The 25,368-nt window shown below is 40.7% G+C and overlaps 1 protein-coding gene across 2 annotated transcripts in view; it reads right to left on the bottom strand.

The window, feature by feature from the left end:
- The window catches only part of LOC105463740 (myotubularin related protein 7), a 115,454-nt gene that overhangs the window by 41,106 nt on the left and 48,980 nt on the right, over positions 1-25,368 (bottom strand). For both annotated transcript variants that reach the window (XM_011711012.3, XM_071068587.1), the window contains exons 4-6: positions 22,651-22,808; positions 10,164-10,292; positions 1,605-1,739 (exon numbers count right to left, since the gene is read on the bottom strand). In XM_011711012.3, the coding sequence (XP_011709314.1) occupies positions 1,605-1,739; positions 10,164-10,292; positions 22,651-22,808 (422 nt within the window). The remainder of the gene's footprint in view (positions 1-1,604; positions 1,740-10,163; positions 10,293-22,650; positions 22,809-25,368) is intronic.

Raw genomic sequence — 25,368 nt, 5'->3', positions numbered from 1 at the left:
CTGATTCATATAGTAACTCTATGTTTAACTAAATTTAAGGTCCTTATGCTCTTTTACCTTTTTTTATTGAAAAAAAATTTCAAACTCTGACTTAGGAAGTGAAAAGTTTCTTAAAATGAACTTCTCACCCCACAGGAGAAACCACTGTAAACAGTGTGTGGTATAAAGTCTCCAAATTTTTTTTCTTTTTTTTTTTTTTTTTTTTGAGATGGAGTTTCGCTCTTGTTGCCCAAGCTGGAGTGCAATGGCACGATCTCAGCTCACCATAACCTCTGCCTCCCGGGTTCAAGTAATTCTCCTGCCTCAGCCTCCCCAGTAGCTAGGATTACAGGCATGCACCACCACACCCAGCTAATTTTTGTAATTTTAGTAGAGACGAGGTTTCACCATGTTGGTCAGGCTGGTCTCAAACTCCCGACCTCAGGTGATCCAACTGCCTTGGCCTCCCAAAGTGCTGGGATTACAGGTGTGAGCCACCACACCCAGCCCCAATTTTTTTAATGGGATTACATTAAACATAATTTCCCTATCCCCTCTTGTTGCTTAACAGGACATCCTGGACTCCTCCGCTTACCATATGAGGAGAAAGAACTGGACGTTCATCTTTCTCATCAGTCATAGGTCCAGGCACATTTTCATTACTGTCTAGAAAAGTGCAATGCCAAACAAGCTGACTAAGGGATGTTTCATTCTGTCATCTCCCTCTGTCCACTGTAGTCAATGCACTTGTAGGTGATTTTGTGTCCATCCCTCTGGGGACTTCACTTGTTGATGAGTTTTAGAAGACTTGGGTCTAAGGAGAAAAACTAGAAATTTTACTGGACTTAACACTGATTCTCCTTAAAAAAAAAAAAAAAAAAAAAAAAAAGGCTGAATAGGAGGTAAGTGTAAGATCAACATGGGTCACCCCTTTATGTCTAGATCTATTATTTCCTAGTGGTTTTCTTAAATTAGAAAATCAATATATTAATACATATGTAATTGTAAAATAATAATTTTCTAACAATCAACAAGTAGAAAGCCTTCTACCTCCCCAAATCCTACTCCCTTCTCCGTGGAATTTTACAAGTTCAGAGTTTAACTTTTCAGATCTTTTTCTACACCCACCTTTTTACACACCTGGAACTTTTTATGAAAAAAATACATTTTTTAATTTACCTTTTCTTTTATAAATCTTTCCAAGTCATACGTCTAGATTACTACAAGTTGAATTTGAAAAATAATAGGTGAGTACTTTGCAACAATTGAACTGCTGGAGCTCCAAACTGAATTGTATTGTCAGAGCAGAGAGGGTTGTTTTAGAAAGAAACCAAGTACTAATACGGTATACTTAGGAGCACAATCTCCAAAATGAAGCCACATTCATTTGGGTGCCCCTGTGTGCCCAGCACAACGCTAGGGGCAGGAGAAATATAAAATGGACTTGCATAGTCAGAGGCTCCAGGAGCACTAGACCACCAGGCAGCAGCCAGCAGGGTGCCCAGACACTGACTATGCCCAGAGGAACCGCTCCTTTGCACAAGAGATGGCAGTCAGCTAGCCTTTGCCCGTCTCCAGTTTCACAACTCAGGTGCAAAGACATGCATCGCAATGGTGACACTTACTTTAGGCCGGGTGTCCACGACATAAACGAAGTCACTTCCTGGATTGGCTTTCCTAATGGCCTGGAGCATCTGCTCGTCCTCTAGGCACCGAGCACTGAAGCCGGACAGGGGCTGGCTGCTCCGGCAGATGGAGGCCTAGGGGGAGAGGTCACAGCAACACAGCACCATCAGGTAACTGTACCCATGAGAGATGCTCTATGTGTGTCTCCAGAACAAAGAGCCCTTGGCTCACTGATAGTCCACCTCGGGTTATGAAAACGTGATACAGCTTTCTGGAAATCAAGCATTGTTTATTTTTAATTCAAGTCAAAGAAACCACTATGGGCCAACAATACAAAGGGTCTCTCTGTGCAAAATATTAGGAATGTGTAGAGATGTTTAGATAGGATCTAAGTTATGACATTCAAAACCATTTAAATAACCTACTTTCCTTTTCACTGGTATTGTTTCATTTTCCTGCTGAAAGAAGAAATACAAAATAAATAACCATTCTCCTCAAATGTACAGGATACTATTAATGGCGAGATTAGTAGAATAAAAATTATTTTTTAATGCTTTCCAACCTTTTATTTTTTTTTTTTGTTTTACTAGCCCATCTAGAAACATCACAAACACCAAAAACCAATTCTACTTCTAAACAGGAAACTTTCACGGTGACGAGAGCCCAGGTTGCTTCTAGGTTTGATACCGAAGGACAGCAGGCACATACATACCTATGCTGACTCAAGTCTATTTAGAATGAGGGGGATTTTTTTTGGAATCAGTCTGCATTCTCTGCTGCAAGTCCCCTACCCTGCAATTCTGAAGAGTATATTGCACTGTCAGATGGTATCTAGAAGAGCAGAAACATTTCCCTGAGTTATGAACAGGTGTACAAATCTGACCTTGCAGCTATAAAACTTAGGCTTTTGTGGCAAAGTACTTTTACGGATCTAGGTTTTTTGTTTGTTTGTTTGTTTGTTTGTTTTTTGAGATGGAGTCTTGCACTGTCACCCAGGCTGGAGTGCTGTGGCGTGATCTCGGTTCACTGCAAGCTCCGCCTCCTGGATTCACGCCATTCTCCTGCCTCAGCCTCCCGAGTAGCTGGGACTACAGGCGCCCGCCACCATGCCCGGCTAATTTTTTGTATTTTTAGTATAGAAGGGGTTTCACCGTGTTAGCCAGGATGGTCTCGATCTTCTAACTTTGTGATCCGCCCACCTCGGCCTCCCAAGGTGCTGGGATTACAGGCGTGAGCCACTGCGCCCGGCCAAATCTAGGTTTTAACATTTAAATTAAACACAAAACACCCAATAAAATGCATGAATGACTCAAAGCATCTACACTGAGACTGTAAGTCCACAGTGTGAAAGAATGCAGGCAGTGACAGAACCCCTCCACGCAAGATAATACGGAGGGGAAAGTTTCACTGCAAATAGTCCTGTCACGTCACAGCCTGTTCAGGGTGCTTGCACTGCAGGGTTCCATCCGTGAAGGGGCACCCCAACTCTTAGTCCAACCATAGCTTAATTGTCTTTAAAGCCCAACCCAGGACAACTTAACATGGGTTTGGATCTCTCCAAAGGGCTTGGGTGCTCCTTGTTGGAAAAGGTGGGGACATTTCTCACTAGCTCTGAAGCTGGAGAACCACAGAATGGCTGGACATATTACAGGGCCATTGTCTGAGGGCGCCAGCACCATTCTGCAGAGACGGACAATCACTGAGCGGGTTAAAGGAAGCCTGAGGCCTACAGCCAGGTTCAGAATTCAGGGGGACAAGGTGTGGGAGTGGGAAGCAAAGCAAAGGAGCAGCAGAGTCACTCCAGGGTGGCTCACTCCTGACTGGTGGGGAGGAGAAAAAGATGAGAGGGTGTAAGCACGGCAGAGAGAACAGCAAGCAACAGCGAGGCCAGGAGCAAGGGGAAGTGAAGGTGGGGATCAAGAGGGACTTGGCGAGCAGAAGGCAAGCTATGTCCGAGGACCAGAAAGCAAGTGACACACATGGCTTTCACGGGGGTCCTGTTTGCTTTGATCTTTAAGGGGTCAGGGTCTGCCACCTGCTCAGAGGGAATTCTGCCTGGAAAGAGAATAATTCTGAGTTGGCTTTAGATGATACTTTATCCAGGTTAAAGAAATATTAGTTGGCCCGGTGTGGTGGCTCACGCCTGTAATCCCAGCACTTTGGGAGGCCGAGGCAGGCGGAGAACTTGAGGGCAGGAGTTTGAGACCAGCCTGGCCAACATGTTGCTACTAAAAATACAAACATTAGCTGGGTGTGGTGATGCACACACGCAATCTCAGCTACCCAGGAGGCTGAGGCAGGGGAATCGCTTGAACCCGAGAGGTGGAGTTTGCAGTGCGCCGAGATCGCACCACTGCACTCCAGCCTCGGCGACAGTGAAACTGCATCTCAAAAATTAAAATAAAAAAAATTAAAAAGAGAGGAAGAGGCTGGGCGCGGTGGCTCAAGCCTGTAATCCCAGCACTTTGGGAGGCCGAGACGGGCGGATCACGAGGTCAGGAGATCGAGACCATCCTGGCTAACACGGTGAAACCCCATCTCTACTAAAAAATACAAAAAACTAGCCAGGCGAGGTGGCAGGCGCCTGTAGTCCCAGTTACTCAGGAGGCTGAGGCAGGGGAATCACTTGAACCCGAGAGGTGGAGTTTGCAGTGCACCGAGATCACACCACTGTACTCCAGCCTGGGCGACAGTGAAACTTCATCTCAAAAATTAAAATAAAAAAAATAAAAAAGAAAGAAAGAAAAAAAAAGAAATATCAGTTAAGGACAGCTGCCACCAGACAATCTTAGATTCCATCAGAAGGGTTAGATGGGGATGGGGACATATTTAAATGGTGAGAATCTGAGAACGCACACACCACAACTCACTAAAGTAGTGAGACACCAATTATGAAATGAAGCAATTTAGGGACAACAACTATTTCAAATTATCTTCTGGTTTAGAACAGCTACTTTTAAATGAGGAACTATATTGGAACTGTTATACTATGGAATGTGGTCGATTAATTAAAACACGCATATTAAACAGACTACATTTTTGGTATTTTGTAGTTAGATTTTCTTAATAAAGATATGCTCTAAATGGAATTTTTCATTGACTCAGTCATTGCTAACATGTGGTTTTCAATTTTGTGCAAAACGGTAAGCAGTCTCAATGCTTTTGTGCACCTATACACACCCTACACAGATTATCCAACGAGTATTACTACTGCTCAGCAGCATTTCTTACTGATGTTGGAGCCCAGATTAAAAACTCTTCAGATGTAAACCGTAAAGGATAGTACTCATTTACAATGCTACTAATGATTAAAATATTCAACATTTTTGATGGCTTACTACTGCTCTTGAGTGTTTATATGATAGGCACTATTATAAGAACTTTGCATATTTTTATTTAATTAGCCTAATTATCATATACAGTAAGACCTATTATTTGCTCCACTTTACACATGAAGTTACCACGGCATGGAAAGGTTAAGTAACATATTCAAGGTCACGCAGTTAATAAATAGGGAAGCCAAGATTTGAATCCAGAGTATTTCCTGATTCTGAATTCTTAACAAAGTAACATAAGCCCCGATGGGGGGAAATAGGTCAGGCAGCACAATACAACATTAAGATACAGCATAAAGCCGGGCGCAGTGGCTCATGCCTGTAATCCCAGCACTTCTGGAGGCCGAGGCAGGTGAATCACCAGAGGTCAGCAGTTCGAGACCAGCCTGGCCAACATGGTGAAACCCATCTCTACTGAAAATACAAAAATTAGCCAGACAGCTGGTGCACGCCTGTAATCCCAGCTGCTTGGGAGGCTGAGGCAGGAGAATCGCTTGAACCTGGGAGGTCGAGGCTGCAGTGAGCTGAGATCGCAACACTGCACTCCAGCCTGGATGACAAGAGTGAGACTCCATCTCAAAACACAAAGATGCAGCATGAAGACCTGGCTTTCAGTCCCAGTTGTGCTCTCACTCACTGTATGATCTTGGGTAATTTATGTCTTCTCTGATCCTCAGTTTTCTCATCTATAAAACGGGTCAAATATTAAAACTACAGGGTGTGATAAGGGGCATAACACTGTAAAACTCCTGGCACTGTGCCTAACACATAGGAAGTTTCAATAAGCATTCAGTATAAAAAGAGACCAAGAAAGTCTGTATTTTTCCTAAGGAAAGTTGCCTCACTGGAAATCTTCTAGAGTTTTGTTTCCTAGAAATGCGTACTGTAAATTTGGGAGACCATGCTGCGTACCATGTTAAAGCAAAACTTAAAAAAAAAAAATCGTAACATAATAAAGAACAAAGGATATAGCAATTCTAGGAACTATCATAGAAAGATACACAGAATTCTGAACACACATGACTAAGCATCTCTAACCATGATCTGTAAAGCTATTAATAACTGGACATTCAAAGGGAGCCCACATGGCTCTACATAACCTGTGCGGTAAGGCCTAAAATGAGTATTATGGGTTGCTTCGACATCTGGTAAAACTGAGAGGGTCTCAAATGGCTTCACTGCAAGTTCCCTGCCACGCTCTGCTCCTGCAGATAAGGTTCTCGAGTGAAACAATTCTTATCTAGCAGACCAGGTGCAGCTCCTGCCCGTCCCTCGGTAGCAGGTTTCAGTTCCCCACCAGCCATGGAATGATGCACACAAGCTAATTGCATCCTCCTGCAGGAACCAAGGGTGACCCCATGCTCCTGATACTACCCAGCCTGCCTCTCACAGCCCCTGGCTGTCACTCTGCTCCTCAGTGCAACCTCATGTGCCCCTTCATGGACTGTGGTGTCCTCCTCCCCTTGGCAGTGAGTATATGTGACCAGTAAAATTGCTGTTCATCTCATCTGCCCAGTGTCAAGTGCTGTGTCTGGCTGTCCCTATAACCTAGAGCAGGAATCCCTCCCCCACCACGGGGGTGAAAGAATGTGATCATATCCATTAAAAATAATGGCAAAAACTGCAATTACTTTTGCACCAACCTCACACTATGTATGGTAACAGCTGATGCTAAGGGAAAGATGGACCCTCAGCAGGGGCCTTTATATCAAACAGAACTTCAGGTTCATAAAATCATGTAAACTTCAACTTCTCCTAATCTAGTCAATTCCCAGTGGCCAACATTAGGCACGTCATCTCACCACCACAATCAAAAGGGTACCTTTGGTAACGTACGCGGGAAACAGTATCTTCACTATAAAATGTAGCATCCTTATTCATAAGCATAAATTCTTTCGGGGTAGGAATACATACTCATCAGCCTAAATTGTCTCAAATAACCAAAGAGAAGAAAGAAAGATCAGCAAATGTGTGGAATATGCACCTGTTCACTGTTTCTGGGAGACTATCTGTTTTCTATTCGGCCATCCCTGAGCAATGGCAGCACAGATAACTACTCTGGTGTTTCAGTGTCTTCCATGAGTGCAGAAATCCACACCTTTGGTAATAAAACTTCCCTTTAGGAAAAGCCCTAGTCAAGTCAGAAGCATTTATATAAGTAACCTTGATATTAAAATGTAAACATTGTTACAAAACACAAATTTGATCATTATTCTACCTGCAAAATAGATTTCAGTTCACGGGGTAGGAGAGTGGGTGGGCAAGTGTGTGCTCACTCAGGACTTCCCTGGGGTAACCCGATCACGCAGCACTGCTACGAAACACATCTCTGTTCTGTACCTTGGAAGAAGTACAGAAGAAGTACTTGAAGCTAGAGCTTCAAGTCGTTTCTGCTTTAAAATCTTAAATATGGGAAATGAATACTCATAAGCTCTAACTATGCTGTGTGAGTTCATTTTCAGGCCTGGAGGTTCAGTAAAGAATAGCACTTGGGGGAGAAGGCATGGAGCTATGTGAGTCTGAGGTCACCGGGGAAGAAGCCGCTTCTGAGGTCTAATTGCTAAAAACTCTGTCCTTTCCCAGACAATACACGTTTAATCCTGATGCTACTCACACTGACAAAAAGCAAAAGGTCCCTTGTCTCAAGAATACAAAAAGGGAGGTGCTACGCACACTGTGCTCACTTTTTAAATATTCTACAGACAACAATAAAACACCTCTGAAACAACAATAAAAGATCCTTTCTCCCTCTCCTGGATTTGTCTTCTCTCTTACTTCTATAATCAATGCATGCTACAAAAAAAAAAAAAAAAGTGCATGTTACTAGTATCCTAATTTCAAGTGCAACATCATGAAATTTCATATCTCTATTTATTCTATCTTAAAAAAAAAAGCCAGGCGTAGTGGCTCACGCCTGTAATCCCAGGACTTTGGGAGGCCGAGGCAGGTAGATCACTTGAGCACAGGAGCTTGAGACCAGTCTGGGCAACATGGCTTTCCTTGTCTCTACAAAAAAATGCAAAAAAAATTATCTGGGCAGGGGGGCACACACGTGGTCCCAGTGACTCGGGAGCCTGAGATGGGAAGATCACTTGAGCCTAGGGAGGTCAAGGCTGCAGTGAGCCAAGATTGTGCCACGGCACTCCAGCCTGGGAGACAGAGTGAGACCTTGTCTCAAAAAATAAAATAAAATATAATATAAAAAAGCCAGCCCAGGCAACACAGCAAGACCCTGTCTCTACAAAAAATTATCTTCTCCACAAAAAAAATTATCTTCTCCACAAAAACATTTTTTTAAACTTAGCAGGTGTGGTGGTATGTACCTACAGTTCCAACTGCTTGTGGGGATGAGGCACGAGGAGCCCTTGAGCTCTCAAGAGTTTGCTATGATCGTGCCACTGCACTCCAGCCTGGGTGACAGTGAGACCTTGTCTCAAAAAAAAAAAAAAAAATCACATCTTCCTTTGCCTCTAACCAGTGCTCCAGCTCTGTGCAGGCTGAAATATATTTGGAGTTAATAAAATACTTTAAACCCTAATTCGGGGCTAGAAAAAGAAGAAGAGCAATGAATGTAACTAAAAATAAGATAATTTTTATCCTACCAATTCACAGAACTTTCGCCACTAAATGAATATTTTCCTTCAAAGTAGCCAACAGAGAAGGCTATGTGCTCACTCTAATGAAGCTGGCATGGCTCAAGATATTTTTGGAAGCCTGTAGAATCTGACTGAGACCCTGCTCTACCCCCTGACTGTAGGTGCAGGCGCGTGGATACACACTCACATGCTCCCCTCTCTTTGTTTACAGCCTCACTTGGCTTTGAATCCAGAACGGTATTATCTAGCTTAAAAACTGAAGTTTCTCTCTCACCTGGCCAGAGCCAAATAACATTTTGTTTTTTAAAACCACCTTTTTTAAAGGTAGTTTTTTGCTACCTTTTAAAAGTGGGTGGCAAAGAGCATTCTTGCTCGTCCAAATCTGTTTTCCTATCCTCCGCAGTAATGGAACTCTGAGTTTTAGCTGTTTTAATGGCCATCCAAAACGCTGTACTTTCATACCTGTCCTGTGCAGTTCTGACGAAAGGGAGGTGTCATGTGGCAGTTTCTGGAAGCCTTCCTCAAAAAGCTGGACACACACCATTAGCCCTCCGTCACCTGCCACCTGCAATGTGTGGGTGGTGACTGTACTGAAGCAACCTCTTGCACCAGGCAGGCCATGTCCAAATCCAGGGGATGGCAGAGTAGAAAGGTAGAAGGAGCTTGAGTACCTGAAGGCTAAGTGGGGTGGGGCCAGGCTACCAGGCCAGGACTGCCCACCCTGGGAATTTTATGCAAGAGAAAAAACTTCTATACTATTAGAGCCACTGTTACTTAGAGTCCCTATTACAGACAAACCCAATTCTGGCTTTTATAAATAATATTTAAAAAGTAAAACCCATGCTCTCTATAATCAAAGATTTTTTATACTGAAGATACTCAAAAGAACACAGGTAAAAACAGGTAATAAGGCCATGCACAGTGGCTCATGCCTGTAATCCCAGCACTTTGTGAGGCTGAGGCAGGCCGGGTCACCTGTGGTCGGGAGTTCGAGACCAGCCTGGCCAACGTGGTGAAACCCCTTCTTTACTAAAAATACAAAAAAACACACACAAAAATTAGCTAGGCATGTTGGCAAGTGCCTGTAATGCCAGCTACTCAGGAGGCTGAGGCAGGAGAATTGCTTGAACCTGGGAGGCAGAGGTTGCAGGGAACTGAGACTGCACCACTGCACTCCAGCCTGGGCAACAGAGTGAGACTCTGCCTCAGGAAAAAAAAAAAAAAAAAAAAAGAGAGAGAGAGAGAAAAAGAATGGGCAGTGGACTTCAGGGGCTTTTCTAAAATAGGCCTGCCACAGATCTCCAGAACTGAATTATAAGCAATGAGCCTCCCAAGGTGCCCACTTAGAAGAGGACAGTATTCACTTGGATGATTAGCTTTAGGGGTTTTCTGAATCTATTGAGTCATTTTCTGAATCATTACGTTACTGTCAAATAAACATGGGAGGGCTACACGAGATAAGGACTTAGCATAGCTGTGTCATGTCATACCACGCACAGGAATATCCACATACCTTCTGAAGAATTCAAACACACACACACGCACAGCAGAAGGCAGCTAGAAAATGCCTGCTTATGATCAAACAAGAAAAGCAAAGCGTCAAACAAAAACATGCCTCGAGACTTACGTGGTTATCTTTATAATAGTAAGAAAGGACAGGAAATCGCCGTCTGCTCCGGAATTTGGAACTCCCCACTATGATGTGTGCTGTGGCCGATTTGGGAACGTACAGTTCAGTAGGATAAGAGTCACAAACCTGTCACCAGAAAATACAAAGGGATTTTTAGGCCATCTAGTAATGCCCTGCGAACTGCCCCCAGAAATTCCACTTCACCACGCTTATAGGTACATCCTTAAGTTCTCTTAACCATGTTACAGAGGAGGTTATTTCGAGGAACGTCAAAGCCACTTTAGAGGAATGAAGTGCTGCTGATTCCATGTAATCATTCTGAAGGAATGCAAGATACCCTTAGTGTTGTCCCCATGCACTGTCCCCTCTCGCCAAGGGCTCTTTGTGCAAGACCAGTGACAATGAAGCCTTCTTTTCATCAACAAGAGACAAATTGCGATGCTGCATCCTGGCTGAGAAAACCTGAGCTGCCAGGATTTGGTTGAAAGAATGACCCCGGGAGACAGTTTTCCTAACACATAAGCACACTGGTTAAGCCAGCAGGTTACCTCTGTGGCTCCGACACGCCCAGTGTGCATTCCTGGCCCTGACACACCACGCAAGCTGATGCCTCCCCAGACACTCCTGCCCCCGACCTTCCCAAATCCCATCTGTTCTTCAAGGACCAATCCAGGTTCCACCTCCTTCGGGAAGCTTCTTCCTTGACCTTTCGATCCATGCAGATTTCCTAATGTGCCGCACGTTACCACGCAATGTAGCAGCTGGATTTTTGTTTCTTATGTGTTGATTTGATAAGTGGTAAGAATAGATGTACTCTTTCTACGCAACCCTGAGATTGATTACCACAGTGGAATGGTGCCTTGGAAGGATCTTGCAATTCAGAACCAGAAATCAGCAGTTTAGAACCTGGCTCTGATTGAGCAACTTCATGACCCTGGGGAAGCCAAACTACACGATGCACTGTGGTCTGCTAATCTCTAGAAGTGATACTGCAGCAACAATATCTCATGGGGTTGACAGATGGATCAAATCCCGTAACACCAATGGCAAAGCACTTTATAAACCACTAAATCCAAAACAAATGTTAGTGGTAGCAACAGTGATAGCAGTTGAGCCTACTGTTGCTCAAAACATTTTGCTTTCACATCAGTCCATCCATCTTTTCGCAATGTGAAGATCACCCACATGGCAGTTTCCTGGGATATGTCAAGCACCTCTTTACTTCCTGGATGTCAAACATCTTCCTAGGCATATCAAGGGAGTCCTCAAGTAGGTGTAACAACAAGGATGTACCAGTCCATTTTCATACTATTATAAAGAAATACCTGAGACTGGGTAATTTATATTGTTTAATGGCCTCACAGTTCCACATGGCTGGGAGGCCTCACGAGCATGGCAAAAGGTGAAGGAGGAGCAGAGGCACGTCTTACATAGTGGCAGGCAAGAAAGCGTGTGCAGGGGAACTGCCCTTTGTAAAGCCATTAGATCTCGTGAGACTTATTCACTATCATGAGAACAGCATGGGAAAGACCGGTCCCCATGATGCAATTACCTCCTACCGGGTCCCTCCCATGACACGTCGGGATTATGGGAGCTACCATTCAAGATGAGATTTGGGTAGGGACACAGCAACCCATATCAAGGGGAAATACTTTAGCTGCAGGTCCTGTGTCCATCTCCACTCACCTTTATCACTCTGGAAGATGGGGTTGCAGGGATTGAAAACCCACAACTGAAATCCGAGCCTCTTATAAAGTCTTCTGTGATGATGCCTCCCTTGCTGGCCTCCACTGTCTTTGTTACCAGAATGGGGAACAACATAGAGCAGGAAATAAAAGGGCCACAGAAGAGATGTTCACAGGCCTGAAGTGTAATTTCAGGGTTCTACCAGACATTTTAGGAAACAAGATTACCAAAGAGTTTAACATGGGCTGTGGCACTGACACTCTGAAGGAAAATCTGCCAAGAACAGAAGGCTCAACCAACTTGGACCCAGAGAGCTTTAGCTGGGAGTACTGCCATAAAACACTGCACTCCCTCCCCCCTGCCAATCTGGTGTCTGAACCTCCATGAAGTCAGCCAGCTAGAACACTATGACATGGACCACACCTGTTTGTCTGAGGTTCCAGAGACATGTAGTCATTGCACCAGACCAACAACATTTTCCTAAAACAACAGTTTTTAAAAGGAAATAAGTAGGTTTTCAGTAAGTTGGAAATTACCTACATTCTTCCTTGTAACAACACTAAGGAATTGCAAAGTTTCATGATTAAGTAAGAGTAAGCAACATGCAAGATTTGTCAACATGCTTATTTCACACAGCCTCTTTGAAGAGCAAGAGGTAAGCTGGGAACTTAGGAGCTCCTGCCAGGCCCTTTTATGGCCTTCTAAGGCTAAATAAACACCTAGGTTCACTGGCATCGTGGCCCTGTGTGCACCATAGCTGGAATGAGACCAAATAGAGAAAATCAACACCCAGAGCCCGCTCTCCTTGGCCCCAATTCATGGCCCTCTTGATTCACAAAGGAGCAAGGAAGACCACCTCCTGACCTCTAAGAGCACCAGAGCTCTCACTCTACAGGGTAGAGATTTGTAGATTTTGATGGCTTGGCATGTGCCAGGACCAAGAGCTCAACAACCTGCGCCCAGTCACCAGTGGCCAGGCTTGCATCAGGGGTGGAGGCCTCCCCTCTAAGAACACAATACCAGTTATGAGGATTTCTGCCTTCCCCAGAGCACTGGGTTTAGCGGAAAAAGTTCCATGGGTCAGGGCTTAAGTTATGAGGCATTCTGACGCACACTTGCTTGGAAAACTCTAAGAAGCTAAAATGCCTTTGGGAAGAGCAGATTCAGGATGTCAGTTAACACATGAAGATACAACCTCTTACCAAGCTAGAAGCATGGATATTTGTCCTGATTTCATCAAAGTAGACAGCACTCTCAAGTGGAAATTAACATAACAATCCTACTTTGAAAATATAAAACACCACTGAAAGGAATTAAATACACAAGTAAATGGTAAGATACCTTGTGTTCATGCACTGGAAGACTTAAGATTGTGAAGATGTCCATCCTATGCAAAGCAACCTACAGACACAAGGCAATCCTTCTCAAAATCTCAATGGCATTTTTTTGCAGTAGAAAAATTCATCCTAAAATTCATGTGGATTCTCCAGGGACCCCAAATAGCAAAAAACAATTTTGAAAAAGAACAAAGTTAGAGGACTTACACTTCATAACTTCAAAATATAGTACAAAGCCATATTGTTTTGCAGCAATCAAACACTGTGGTACTGGAATAAAGACAGACTAATAGGCCAATGGAATAGAGAATCCAGAAGTAAACCTTCACGTGTATGTTCAAATGTTCCTCAACATGGGTGCCAAGACTACTCAATGGGGAAAGGTTAGTCTCTTCAACAAATGGTACTGGGAAAACTGGATATCCACACGCAAAAATGAAATAAAATAAAGATGGGTCATATCTTGTACTACATAAAAAAATTAACTCAAAATGGACTAAAGACCTAAACGTAAGACCCAAAAGTATTAAACTCCTAGAAAAGAACATAAGGGACAAGCTTTATGATACTGGAGTTGGCACTGATTTCTTATGCATGACAGCAAAAGCAGAGGAAACAAAATACTAGACAAATGGAACTATATCAAACTTAAATACTTTTATACATCAAAGGACACAATCGAAAGTGAAAAAGCAACCTATAGAATGGGAGAAACTATTAGTAAATTGCTTATCTTAGGAAAATCAAAATCAAAACCATGAAATACTAACTCACAGTTGTTAGGATGGCCACTATTAAAAAATGAAAGAATGAAAACATAATAACACAAGTATTGGTGAGCATGCAGATAAAATGAAACCCTAGTGCACTGCGGGTGGGGATGTAAAATTATGCAGCCACTATGGAAAATAGTACGGAGGCTCTTCAGAAATTGAAAAATACAATTCCTACATGATCTAGCAATCCCACTTCTGGATGTATGTCCAAAAGACTTGAAAGCAGAATCTCAAGGAAATATTTGCACAACCATGTTCACAGAGCATTATTCAGAGCCAAGAGGTGGAAGCAACCCAAATGTCCATCAAGTGATGAACAGATAAGCAAAATGTGGTATGTCAATACAATGAAATACTCTTCAGCCCTAAAAAGGAAGGAAATCCTATTACGTGCTACAACACAGATGAACCTTGAGGATATTAAGTGACATAAGCCTGTCACAAAAAGAAAATACTGTATGATTCCACTTATATGAGGAATCTAAAGTAGTAAAATTCATAGAAACAAGAAGTAGAATGATGGTTGCCAGGGGCTGTGGGAAGTGGGAATGGGGAGTTGTTTAATGCGTACAGAGTTTCAGTTCTGGAGATGAAAAGTTCCAGATATCTATAGTACAGCAATGTCAATATACTTACCACTCCTAAACTATACCTTAAAAATGACTAAGATGGCAAACTTTATGTTATGCATTTTTTAATCACAATGAAAAAAGTAAAACAATCTTAACATTGCCTGCTGTCATTTTTGCAACAAGCTCACAGAGTTGTAGTCAAAATTCTGACAATAAATAATGCACACAATGATGCAACATATGTCACTAATTGTCAAACACCTCAGTATGCCTCTCAAGATTTTGTCTAGTTTGGAAAACCACCTGACAAAATTCGGAGAGAAAATGAGAAGTTCAGAGGAATGGAAAATGTTTTTCTCCTGAATTTTCTTCACATGGACTCTGCCTTAGTTAATGAAAGTGGATTAGTAAGTTTTAATCATTTCACCATTTTTTAAAATGAATAAGCAAACCAATTTTCTTTGTGCTCCACTAAATTAATTGACCCTCCTGGAGTGCCCACATCCCTTGGTACTGTCCTGGCAAGAGGAATCTTTTGGTAATTCTTTCACTTATTCGACAAGCTTTTACTGAGTACTTACTATATGCCAGGCATTACTCTTAGTTGCAAGGGCAGAAATGAAGAAGAGTTTTTGGCCTTGAAGATTTCACACGCCCAGGACAGCTGATCTTTGTTAACCTGGATAGAATCTTCCAGTATCATTGCAGGCTACTAGCCATCTAAGATGCAATCCAAAAGTTTCACGCAGACCTCCAAGGACCAATCACTCGACTGAGAGCTTTGGGGTAAGAGTTGTCAGAAACTGAAAGATATCTACGCAGACAATCTTCTTAAACATTTCAGTGCTAAAATTTACTTCAAGGAATTTATGATGAACAGGGAGGAGGAGGACGTTATGAACAGGATAAAATGACGTATATGTGAACAAAACAAAATAATGCACGATACATAAAATACAGCTGTGGATAACTGAAATAAATGAGCTTTAATAAAATCACTGGTTTGGGTTGTATTTTATATTTTATTCCAAGATAGTTAGATTAAAACTTTAACCTAGCAATGAATACCAATTACTTTATTTAAATAAAGACCATTTCACAAGGGTTAGGTATAAAAAGAAATCTGAGCTTAGAGACTTAGACTACCATAAGAAAGTATCTGATAAATAGCGATGGTAGTAAGATGATACAGATAATAATAATAATTAGCCTGCCCAAGGCCACACTTAAAAAAAACAGCAGAATTGGTTCTAGAATCTAAGTTTTGTATTCTGCGTCTGCTGCGATTTCCACCGTGGGCAATGGTTTCTTTTCCACCAAATGACACTTCTTGACCCACCAACCTCAAAGGATTTGTGAGAAGAAATAAGATAACTTGTAAAATAAGGGAGGAAAAAGTAAACATTTTCTCAGCCATGAGGTCAAAAGCAAAAGGAATGGATTTGGATATCTCTCTCTCCACGGATTATCAGTCAAAAATTTTCTGAAATAAGACAACTTCTATTCTCTTACTAAGTTAGTGACAAATCAGGGTACATCATCTTCCCCCCATTTCAGTGACATTTGCAAAATCAGAAAATCCCGCAGGATTTTACCTTTTCTGCTTCAAAACAGTTTGTTCCTTGTTAGTTTTGTTTTGCTGTGTGTTGCTTCCGAAAAGAAAAGCTGAGTAACTCATGTTTTGCAGTCTGTGCAATGTAGGACTTCAGTGACTGAATATGAGTCATGTTTATGCCCTAATTCTACAAGGAAATCTCATCAAAAATAGGAAGAACCTGTATTTCCAAGGAGACGTTATTCCACAAGATGTGGTTCAGCCTCATTTTCTTCCTTGCCCAAGGATGTGTCATATTAACAAAAAGGGTATCCAATTTTCTTTACTCAACTTGGATTTTCCTTTCTTTCATTTCAAGGCTAAAAATTCACTGCAAAAGTTAGCTTTAGTATGCGAACAAATTAGTCTGATTACATGAGCCCGATACTTTATAATGATTAACGCTATGGTTGTTAAATTTAAGTGTAATTATGAAGAAGATTCAGCATCATGAAAGTGTCCATTCTGGCCCAAATAATCTATAAATTCAAGATATCCTGAGGAATTATGTCAAAGGAACTGACTTTTAAGATATCAAGATTATAAAGCCATAATAATCACAACTGGTAAAAATGTAATTGTAGGATTTATACAGTGTCGAATTGGGACAAAGTTTAGCAAACAGACCAGGATTAAAAAAAAAAAAAACAGAATGCTAAAAAACAAAACATAGTAAGAAAGACTGACAACTCAAAACTTCTGAAGACACTGGAACGGTGTATCAGAATCTCCTGAGAGATGATATCTGCAAGAGCTATAAATTATAACAAATTATTGGCTACATTATAGAAAGAACTACAAATCAACAAGAAAAAGACAAATAATCTTATAGAAAAAAAAGAGCAAAAATGTGAGTAGATAATTCACAGAAGAGTCAACATGAATGGCCAAGAAACACAAGCTCAACCTCCCTAGCTGATCAGGTCAGTGCAAAAACCACATTAAGATCCAATTCATACAAATCAGTTTGGCTCAAAGTTAAGATCAGTTAATAAATCCACATGGTTATATAAATGAAACAATACAAAAAGGTGCATAAAATGCTATAAATAAAAGCAAAGGAACAACAATGCCAAATCGCATCCAGTGGCACTGAAGAAGAAGAAATCCCACTTTCATCCTAGTGTCCTATCCACTCCATTACCAACACCAGTCTAGGTTATCACTTTTGGGCAAATGTGTTATTATTCTCCCTCCTTTGTTAAGCCAAAAGGTATTATACTATATTCACCATATTGTGCCTTGCTTTTTCTAACCTAGCAATGTATTTTAGCAGTCTTTATCAGCACATAGGAATCTTCCACATTTCCTTTAATGGTTATACACTAACTTAATCACATGGATAGAGCAAAAATTATTTAGCTGACTCCCATTAAAGATATTTGGGTTTCTTCTAATATTTGCTATTACAAACAATGCTTCAAAAAAATAACCTTGGGGGCCAGGCATGGTGGCTCGCCTGTAATCCCAACATTTTGGGAGGCAGAGGCAGGCAGATCACTTAAGGTCAGGAGTTCAAGACCAACCTGGCCAACATGGTGAAACCCCATCTCTACAAATAATAATAATAATAATAATAATAATAATAATACAAACAATAGCCGGTTGTGGTGGTGGGTGTCTGTAATCCCAGCTACTTGGGAGGAAAACTGCTTGAACCCAGGAGGCAGAGGTTACAGTGAGCTGAGATCGCCCCACTGTACTCTAGCTTGGGCAACAGAGTGAGGCCCTGTCTCAATAAAACTAAAAAAAACTAAACAAAATAAAATAAAATAACCTTGGGTATCAGTGTGTGTGTATGCTATTAAATCCATAGAGTAAATACTCAGAAGTGCAATGTGGGGTCAACAAAGAAGAGTACCAGCGCATATCACATCACTACCAACTGTTGGGGAGTCTGTGGAGTAACGAGAACTCATATCTTGCAAGCAGGTCAATATGTCCATGCAAACACTTTAGAAAAGAATTTTCCAGAATCTAGTAAAATTCAAATCTATATACTCTTTACCTCATAAACTCTACTCCTAAGTAGAAACACAATATAGTACAAGACATATACAGCCACTTAACAGCTTTATTCATGACAACAAAATACACCAAATAAAAGAAAAAAAGAAAGAGGGAAGGATGAGTAATTTTTAAAACTATGGTATATTTGTGAAATGGAATACAACCCACTAGTGAAGAACGAAGGAATCTGAGCTGTTGGTATCAATAGTTATTAATCTCTCTGTGCTTTAGGCAATTACTTAATCTCTCTGTCATACTTTCTCCATTTGTAAAGTAGAAATAATAATAATACTATTCATAGAATTAATATTTGCTAATATTTATCAAGTTTTTAGAACAGCACCTGGCATGTAGTAACTATGTACATATTTGTCAAATGAAATGGATCACAAATACAAATGTTACCATGTTGAGTGAAAAGCCAAGTTTCAGAGAACTCTATACAGTATATGCAGACCAAGTACAGACAGTATAAAAACATGCAAAACAATACCACATACTACTACAGTAAGTCCTTGCTCAACAATGCTCACAGGCTGTTGGCAATTGCAACTTTAAGCAAAGGAACATAAAACAACACCTTTTTTCCCTCATAGATATCACAAAATGATGTCGAGCAAAATGATGTTATTTGAGGATCTGCTGTACATCGTTTCACTCAAAGTCATGGTTTCCAAGAACCTGCTGACATTAAGTGAGAACTTTCTATATTTAGAAATGTAGAAATGCTATAATAAAGGCAAGGGAATGGCAATGCCAAATTGCAGACATTGATGCTGGAGCGAGAGACAATTTGGAAGGAACATCTGGGAAATTAACTAGCACTGGCAATGTTCATTCTTATACAGCACACAGGTCCCAAGCATTCATTCCATTATTCTTCAAAGTCCTGTGTGTGTCATAAGTGTGCCATAATAAATAACTTTTTTTCTTTTTTTCCTTCTCTACTTTGTGGGATGATTTAAGTAACTTTTTTTCTAAATGAAAGATACACAGTGGAGGAAAAGCAATATGATATATACTTCTGAAATAATTATAAGCAAATACAGGGAAAAACCATCCAGTGATAGACATGAAAAAGGAAAAAGCATAATTGACAGAACACACAATACATGATATCTAGAACAATATCACAGATAATATTTCACCACAAAAAAAGATTTTCAGGTTGAGTAAAAAACAATCTAACCAAACTCAGCTTAAAAAGATAAAACATTTACATAGGAAGGTTAAAAAGAAGGGGTTAAACAAAGCTCCACCAAGCAAATTCTGACAAAGAGAAAGAAACAGTGGAAATATAATCATATAAAATAGAATTAAATGCCGGCACGGTGGCTCACGCCTGTAATCCTAGCACTTTGGGAGGCCGAGGCAGATGGATCACGAGGTCAGGAGATCAAGATCATCCTGGCTAACATGGTGAAACCCCGTTTCTACTAAAAATACAAAAAATTAGCCAGGCATGGCGGTGGGCGCCTGTAGTCCCAGCTACTGGGGAGGCTGAGGCAGGAGAATGGCATGAACCTGGGAGGAGGAGCTTGCAGTGAGCTGAGATTGCGCCACTGCACTCCAGCCTGGGCGACAGAGCGAGACTCCGTCTCAAAAAAAAAAAAAAAAAAATAGAATTAAAAGTTTAAATAATTCACAGGAAAAGGGGATATGTGAAATTGACATAAAGAACACACTAAGATGTCCTTAATCATTACGTACTAAACCATGTAACTTTAAAATATATAATGCAAACATGTTAGAACTTAAGGAGAAAATGTCCAATCACAATCATAACAGGAATTTTTTCACATACCTCTATCAGAAATCAACTGAGCAAAGGGACCAAAATAATAAGAAATTCAATTTAGATAAAAGGAAAATTTCACGCCTAAATAGAGAATACACATTTTCTCCAGACTCAAAATATTTATTAAAAATTAATAGAATACTGTGTTTTATGAAGATATAAGTCTTCAAAACATTCCCCAAATATGAATTCCATACGCCATGTGTTCTGAATGCAATATAAGGCACTAGAAACTAACAAATACTGATCAAAAACTAAAACATCAATGTCCCACCTGCCTGAAATTTTTAAAACAATTTAGGCCCTTTATGCCTTTTGGTAGATTCTGGAAAGATTTTTCTTATAAAATAATTTAAAATTGGGGGAAATTATACGCATAAAGATATTACATCAAGAATTATTCATATGGCAAAAAAAAAAAAGTCTAAGTAATAATCTAAATGCCCTTTTTTAAAAATTTGAGACAAAGTATTTTGTCGCCCAAGCTAGAGTGCATGGCGCAATCATGGCTCACTGCTGCCTCAACCTCCCAGGCTCAAGCAATCCTCCAGCCTCGGCCTCCCAGGTAGCTGGGACTACAGGTGCACACCTCCATGCCTAGCTAATTTTTTTAAATGTTTTTGTGGGAATGAGGTTCTCCCTATGTTGTCCAGGCTGGTCTCAAACTCCTGGGCTCAAGCAATCCTCTCGCCGTGGCTTCACAAATTGTTGGGATTACAGGCATGAGTCACCATGCCTGGCCTAAATGCGTATTAATAAAGAAATACTTTAGTACCTTACAGTACATTCATTTGATGGACTACTGTACAATCATTTCATTGACTGTTATAAGTACCATATAGCAATGTAGCAAATCCTCATGAGACCGGGCATAATGACTCACACTTATAATTATAGCACTTTGGGAGGCCAAGGCAGAAGGATTGCTTCAGCCCAGGAATTCGAGACCAGCCTGGGCAACATAGGGAGAACTTGTTCCTATAAAAATTTTGAAAAAGTAAGCAATTATGGCAGCAGATGCCTGTAATCTTAGCTACTCAGGAGGACTGCTTGGGATCCGGAGTTTGAGACTGCAGTGAGCTATACCGTACGGTACTCTAGCCTGGGTAACAGAGTGAAACCCTGTTTCTTTAAAAAAACAAACAAACAAACCAACAAAAAAAGAACCGCAAGAAAATCCCTGTAACAAGGTCAAGAAAATAATCAGAATTCAAAATATGCAACTGGAAATGGTCATTTATCAGGACATAAAATACAAATTGTCAATCAATATATAAAAAGCTACAACTCAAGAAATCAAGATACAAAGATTAAATTAAAATTAAGAAATCACTCATCCCACCATCAAGGTATCAAAAGATTCTTAAAAACTTTAACTCTTTGCTGGTGAGGGTATAAGGAACCAAGCATTCACAACTGAGAATTTATAGAAATTGGTGCAACCTTTCCACAATTATTTTTGACAACAGGTACAAAACTTTGTGTAGGTGTTTTGACATAAAAATTATATTAAAATTCTATCTTTTAAAAAATTAAAATATGGGCAAAGGTATAGTTACCAGGATGTTCTCCATTATTTAAAATAGTAATAAGTAATGACAATCTAAATGTCTAAAAATTAGAGTGCAGGTAGATATTAGTTGATACAGCCATATTTAGATAATACTATGCAGTGTTTTAAATATATTATAAAATATAATTACTGACAGAAAAATGTCGCAATATGTATGTGAAGAAAAGCAGAATATAAGGCACATGTAATGATTCCATTTTTGTTATGTATGTTTAAGCAGGTTTGTGTGTGCATACATAAAAAATGTATATATACATTAAAATCCCAGAAGCCTATTGGCCAGATATAATAACAGTGGCTATCTCTGAATGATGGCAGTTTTAGGTGATTTAATATCCTTTTGCTCTATGTTTTCCAATTTTTAATAAATGAATATGCATTACTTACATAAGAAAAAAGTTATCAAATTATACAGAAGAGAAAACAACTGAAGGAAATTTTAAAACATAAGAATGTTGTGAAAATGGGATGGTGGGGTTTTTTTTGTTTTTTTTTTTGTTTGTTTTTTGCCTTTTGGAAACTCTCTAGGATGTTCTCACAATACTTTTGTTACTTAAATATCTTAAAATTTTATTAATAGTGAAACCACCCCTGATCTGTAAGCCTGTCATTAAGGAGGATTAATTCTGCCACTGTAGCTTCCCTGCCTCTCCGTATTCCTTCCTGTGAGTGTAGCCATATTGCTCTAGGGAAGCCTCTTGCTGACCTTGTGTACCAAGCAAGGGTTCAGTGAGCACACAGAGGAGCTGGTGCCAAACTGCCATCAGAGTCTCCCTGACTTGCCCACTAATCACTCACTACACTATAAAAAGACCTGATGGGAGAATGAGATCCTGGCCAGCTCTCCCACCAACTGCCTGTCCACAAGGGCTGCCCCCTGGCCTCTCTGGGTTTCAAGTTCTGCAACCATGCGATGAACGGTCTAGAAGCGGTGATCTCTATGCTTCTCTGGTTCAAACGTTTTAATTCTAGGTCCAGGTTGGACATACAGCTGGCACTAACCAAGAGACACCTGGAAATCCACACATGGATATCTACAAAGAGCTCTAAAACCTAAAGGAGATAAAAATAAAGGTATGCTAAGCTAGCTGAAATCCTAATTTCATGTGGCTTCAGTGTTTGGGTTTCACGCACTCACTCTGTAGTCTCTATTCACATCGCTGAGCTGCCAGTGATGATTAGGGAGGCCCATCCGCTTGTATTCTTCACTAAGATCAATCAGCACCCAGCCTTGCTCTCTTTCTTCTTTATCCAGCATGGGGTTGAATGAAAAGCAGTATAATTCCTCATATTTCACTGCAAGAAAAGGGAGGATAAAGTTAAATCAAGCTTAGTCAAAACCAGAGCAAATCTCCCCAAAAACATTCTGTCCCATCTGGAGTGCCCTGAGAGGCCATCCCAACCCCCACCTCCAGCACACTCCTGGGAGCAACCTGTGTGCAGTGGACAGGGCCCCCCACCTCCTCCCAGCAATGACGAGATGACCTTGGGGTATGTGAACTCGGCAGTACCTTCTTTCCTTTTAGAACACAGGGACATCACCGTTTTGTGCTTTTGCTGTTGTTGTTGCTTTAAAAGCAAATATATTTTCCAGACCACACAAAATATGGAACATGAAAATTCAGAACACATGCATTTATTAGGCATCAAGATTCTATTTTTGTAATGCCTATCAAGCTTGGATTTGGGGTGGCCTCTCAGAGGCAGGCCCGGGCCCAGGCCAACTGCACATTTTCATGCTCACAGTGTTAAAAAAGAAAAAATAACCAAGTTGAAAAAACTCTGGAATATATTAAACATTTGCGTCAGAAACATCTGAACTTTAAACAACTACATAAATATCATAATTGTGCTGCTCATTTGCATAGGAGTCATTAAAAAAAAACAATTCATAGTGCACAGCGCTGTGCTCATGGGATGCGAATTGAAGGCCGCATCATGATGCGGCTTCTTTCAATCATGCCATGTTATCTCTGTCTTTATAGATTGCCTTTGATGCTTGTGAAGCCCAATAGCCCCACTGTTTCCCTTTCGCCAGTAAAATCTAGGATTTGATTTTCTTGCTCCGGTCTGGCCATTTAAGGGAAGTGTAGAGACCAGCGCTATCCAACAGAAACATAATGTGAACTATCTATATCATTTTAAATGTCCTTGTAGCCGCATTAAAAAAGAGTTAAATTAATTTAACCATCTATTTTATTCAACCCAATATACCCCAAATCATTATCACTTTAACATCTGCATGATATAAAACTTATTAATATTTGATACATTTTGTTTTGTACTGTCTTTGAAATTTCATGTGTATTTCACACTTAACCGCCTATCTCAGTTCGGAGTAGCGCTGAACAGCTATCTGTGGCCAGTGGCTACCATCTTGGACAGTGCAGATCTAAGCATTTCTAATGATAATAAAGGATAGCTGATACTCAGACCTTGTTTTGTTCCAGATTCTGCTGCAATTAAGGGCATTAATCCAGTTAGCAGGCAATACTGATGGTCCTCATTTTACCTACGAGAAATCTGAGGCAAACGAGAGGCACATTCCCTCACTCAGAGTCACACAGCTAGTAACTGGGAAGTCCAGGTTTAAATGAGACATCTGGCTGCGGAAGGCCTGCTCCTAATTGTAACACACCCTCCTCAAAGGCAGATCCTTCTCTCTTCTTCTTCTTCCTTCCTTGTTCCTGTCCCTTCATCTTCCTGTTTTTTCTCCAATACATTTCTTTCTCATAGCTTTCCTATGTCCTCCTATGTCCTTAGCATACTGATAGCAGTCACAGTGAAGAGTGTAAGTTTCCTAAACACATGTATGTGCAGCCCATTATAGGATCTCACCACCAGCAAGAGGCTGCAGCAACACACAGGCAGCCTGACATGAAAACTCAGGTTTCAAACTTGTTTTGATTACTTTTGAGATGACTCATCCACATGGAAGAGGAAAGATAAGGGTCATATTTTAAGCACCAGATTTCTTCATGTTTCTTGTAAGAAGCAACTGTGGTATGTCAGTGAGATAAATTATGTTCTATTTCAGTCTTTCTCCATGTCATGTTTCTAAACTTCAAAACTTAGAATACAGACTATTTGGACAACTAACAAAATACGCGCATCCAGGTACGCTCACACACAAACCAGAGCAGATGCTTTCTGTCAGATCAATTTCTTATCATCTTAGCTATGTTGCAGACAGCATGTGAAACTTCAGATCCTGTTCTGGGAACAGCTGGCTCGACACTGACATGTCTTTTCCATCTCTAAGTACCATTTTCATGACTCAGGCTTCTGCTACCATAATGTTAACCACAAATGCTAGTTGTTTAGGATGCCAGAAGAGTCTCTTGAGAAAGCCTCAGTTCCCTCAGTCAAAGAAGCGCTACTGAATACGGGGTAATAATGGCAGTTAAGATCTCTTTGTTAAATATTTACAAATAGCTTTAAAGGCAGAAGAAGAAAAACATCCTGTGACTATGACAGTGTTCTGTGTGTGGGCTGATACCTGCTTCCACTGGGAAGAGGCAATGAAATTATCCATAAATTACAGCAAGAATAATTTATAACAGACATTAAGCAGATCACTCTTGAACTAGGAGACAACAGGATGGGTTGACACTGAAATTATGAAATTTTCTCTTTTTTAAGGAAAAGGGTGATCAACCAATCCTCATGCCCAATTTAAGGAAAATTCTACATGAGGGCCAGGAAAAACCCATTTTTGTCAGTCAACACTGAGTCATGTGAGCTTCTTACCCACAGGCAAGCCCAGAAGCAGCCTGCAGACTGTGCCTACTCTAAGAAATCAAAAAGGGCCACTAGCACAGATGAAAATTTTACTGAATTGTTCCCATGCCATAAT

The sequence above is a fragment of the Macaca nemestrina genome, chromosome 8 (genome assembly GCF_043159975.1).
Source record: "Macaca nemestrina isolate mMacNem1 chromosome 8, mMacNem.hap1, whole genome shotgun sequence".
Taxonomy (NCBI): domain Eukaryota; kingdom Metazoa; phylum Chordata; class Mammalia; order Primates; family Cercopithecidae; genus Macaca; species Macaca nemestrina.
This window is presented reverse-complemented; position numbering and strand designations above follow the sequence as displayed.